This window comes from Rosa chinensis, chromosome 5, assembly GCF_002994745.2.
Source record: "Rosa chinensis cultivar Old Blush chromosome 5, RchiOBHm-V2, whole genome shotgun sequence".
Taxonomy (NCBI): domain Eukaryota; kingdom Viridiplantae; phylum Streptophyta; class Magnoliopsida; order Rosales; family Rosaceae; genus Rosa; species Rosa chinensis.
In genome coordinates this window covers 55583183-55586622 of record NC_037092.1, presented here as the reverse complement: position 1 = coordinate 55586622, position 3440 = coordinate 55583183, and the positions used below count along the sequence as shown (strand labels likewise).

Here is a 3440-nt window from a genome sequence, read left to right as displayed (position 1 = left end):
AAATTCATTATTTTTAATTTATAAAAATAAAAATAAAATACATCTGGCTTCAAGAACATTTTCGTATCAAATATAACGGCCGAATTCAAAAAAAATCTTCACCGAAAAACATACTGCTTCCAGATGGCTCTAATTACTTCTATAAATTAGTAGATAGAAATTTTCACAAACATTAATTCAGACAAAAAAGAAGGATGCAAAACCTTCCCGAATGAGACCAAACAGTATTAAAAAGATATAACCTTCAATTACTTCTATAAATTAGTAGATAGAAATTTTTACAAATTAATTCAGACAAAAAAGAAGGATGCAGAACCTTCCCGAATGAGACCAAACAGTATTAAAAAGATATAACCTTCAAGATTACATTTTTACCCTAAATACACACATATAAAATCAATAGTTCCACTGCCTCCTCAATCCAGAAGCCTCCGCTAATATCACCCCTCACTATTTCGAGCATCGGAGGACCATCCATCACGATCCATCTTAATCAAAACAAGGGTAAACTTTCGTTTTTAGTCAATCAATGCTTCTATTCATAATCTTTACAGTTTGTTTCCCATGATCGAAAAAGCTGATATTTGATGCATAAAATGTAAAATTGACAGCAAAAAAAAGGTGGATAATTCAGAAGGAATTGAGAACTAAACCGGAAGCAATCACAGTGTGATTTTAATTCCACAAAAGAATCGGTATCTTTCTTCTTTCCTCTCTTTTTGTTTTTGTTTTGTTTTGTTTTTTTTTTTTTCGGTTCTCTTTTTCGCCCCCTGAGTACACATGACCTTTAAAAACAAACAAAAATTGATTCTTTATAATTATAACAAAGGATAAGCTTTTTCTTTGCTTTCGTCCTTATTATACAAGACATAATCTCAAAGAGATTAACTCAAAACTTCAACTTTCGATTAATGACGGTTACTATCTATTGAAAATTTAAAGTGTTCTGTTGTACCAAAAAAAAGAAAAAAAAGAATTTAAAGTGTTTTGTAATTTCACTTTTCAAACATTAATCAGATTAACAATATTCAATTAATTCCTGTAACCATAGTTAATACTTAATAGTCATTATAATAAAATGTATTTGTAATTTTTATGTTCCATATAAGTCAGATATCAGTTTCTCAAAAAAAAAAAAATAATAATAAAAATAAAAATAAAAATTCAGATATCATAACTGTTACTAGGTAAAAATAGATTTTAATCTTTACTTCATAAAGACATAATGATAAATACTGTATGAAAAAAAAACAATTTATGTTTACTTTGTTGTTTCAGATCAAGAAAAGAATGGCCCCCACCTTTATCCGTGATATAGAACCTTTTCAATTCATTGAAGAAATGAGAGCTCGGGTAGCAAGGATATGGAGGCCCAAAAAGTTCGATACTGATATCTATGATGGGCTTCATTATGTTCTAATCGATGAAAGGGTAATGTTTTCGAAACTCCTAGAATACAAATTTATACATTACAATCACTGACCATATAAATTTGATTTCTTGATTTCACATCTATTTATTCAATGTAGGGCGATGCTATCCATGCTATAATTGATGAATCACATTATCCAGTTGTTACAAACAAAATGGAGGAAGGCAGGGTCTATGACATATTTCGCTACCATTCAAGAGAGAATGACTTTCCATTCAAAGTTATTGATCATGAGGCACACCTCTCTTTTAACCGGATGACAGAGTTCAAACAAGTTCAAGACTCTTCCTCATCGATTCCACGATATGCATTCAACCTCCTTGATTTCAGTGAGTTAGATGACAAAAAAGAAGATCAGATAGTTCTGATAGGTAAGTATCTCAACTTTATTTAAATCATCTTCCAATTTATGGACAACTGAAATTAATAATCTTTTTTTTTTTTCCCTTCAATAAAAGATGTTTATGGTTGTGTGAAGTCAATCATGCCAGAGTCCCAGGTCTTTGTGAGGAACAAAGAAAAAATGGAATCAAAGTGTGAAATAACCTTGGAAAATCTCAGGTACATAATCTTGAAACATTCTTATAACTTGAAAACAATGTTTTCTTTCACAAACAATAACAATTCAATTGTTTCACCAAAATACAGGAGAGAGTACGTTAGAATCACTCTGTGGGGCGATAATGCCAGACAATTTGATGTACAAGCTGTTCAAAATCGTTCTCCACCGATCTTAGCAGTATTTACAAGCTTGCGGATTACTGAATTCCAACGTATGTACTTCTTTTATATATATATATATATATATATATATATATGAAACTCATCAATATATATATATATATATATATATATATATATATGAAACTCATCAATATTAATCACTCTTTTCTTACAATTTATTTTAATAACTTGCAGAACGAATCACATTGTCTGGAACGAATCATACCTGCATGATTGTAGACCCGCAAATTCCTCAAAGACAAGAATACAGAAATGAGTAAGTTGTCTTAATAACAAAATCAAAATTGATTTTATCATTTATTGCTTCTGATAATGACATAAAATATCAACAATACAACCTAAATATTGCAGATTCTCCAAGCCAGGTGACAAAGTAAAGATTCTTGCTATCCCATTTAAATAGGCAACTCAAGAAGAGCTCAAAGATCGACCAAAAAAAACAGTATCAGAATTGAACATGCTTAATCCACGCCTGTACAACGTATGAACAATTCTATTTTCATCTTTATACAATAATTACTTTCTTTTAGAAATATTTTTCATTTTAATTACAGTCTAATAACACACACATACATCGCAGAGCAAGCCTGTTTGCTGCAAAGCTAAATCGCTAGATTCTCGACACACAATAGCTGGTGGTATAACGGTTGTCCAATCTGCCGCAAGCAGCTTCAATAGAAACAAAATTCTAATGAAATGAGTTGTATTAAACATAAAACACAACAGCCTTTGCCATAGTAAGTTCTCTTCAAAATATTGTTCCTTTTCATCTATATATATTAGGATTGTGGAAGTATAATGATCCTAATATTAAATTCACCCTTCAACTCAGATTGTTAACTATTACATATATTTAAATTTCAATTCTAACTATTACATAATCATAACTTAATACAAAAATATACATTGCTATTTCTTTACTAATAATAAATAACCATTTTATGCGCAGTTACAGAGTATACGTAACAATCGAAGACCGGGAAAATGAAGCCATACTGATTGTAATGGGAGAAGCAGCTGAACAACTCTTTGGCAATACCTGTCCAGAATTACTAAACAAACAAGAAGAACCTACAAGACAAGCATTGCCAAAGGAGATTAAAAATACAATCGGCCAACAATACCTCTTCGAGATTCAACCAAAATCTCATGGTGAACTGATTGTGAAATCTGTTTCTCTAGATCCAGAAAGTTCTGTAGCAGTATCAGAACAACATCCAACAACCGCAACACCCGATCATGCTAGCACAGAAAGAAAAAGAAC

The 3440-nt window shown here is 30.8% G+C and overlaps 1 protein-coding gene across 2 annotated transcripts; it reads left to right on the top strand.

The window, feature by feature from the left end:
- Positions 1 to 379: 379 nt before the first annotated feature.
- LOC112167361 lies at positions 380 to 3233 on the top strand. Of its 2 annotated transcripts, none has more exons than XM_040507026.1 (8): positions 380 to 695; positions 1279 to 1431; positions 1530 to 1803; positions 1891 to 2205; positions 2351 to 2432; positions 2580 to 2657; positions 2757 to 2913; positions 3126 to 3233. In XM_040507026.1, the coding sequence occupies exons 2-6, from the start codon at positions 1291 to 1293 to the stop codon at positions 2629 to 2631; spliced, it is 864 nt and encodes a 287-aa protein (XP_040362960.1). In that variant the 5' UTR covers positions 380 to 695; positions 1279 to 1290; the 3' UTR covers positions 2632 to 2657; positions 2757 to 2913; positions 3126 to 3233. The 2 variants fall into 2 exon arrangements, with proteins under 2 accessions (XP_040362960.1, XP_040362959.1); XM_040507025.1 differs by having other exon boundaries at positions 396 to 695; positions 2528 to 2657.
- Positions 3234 to 3440: the final 207 nt, after the last annotated feature.

Coding starts and splice junctions, on each gene's coding strand:
- LOC112167361 (XM_040507026.1), top strand. CDS start 1,291: ATGGCCCCCACCTTTATCCGTGATATAGAACCTTTTCAATTCATTGAA. Junction 2,206..2,350: donor GCGGATTACTGAATTCCAAC/GTATGTACTTCT, acceptor AATAACTTGCAG/AACGAATCACATTGTCTGGA. Junction 2,433..2,579: donor AGACAAGAATACAGAAATGA/GTAAGTTGTCTT, acceptor CCATTTAAATAG/GCAACTCAAGAAGAGCTCAA.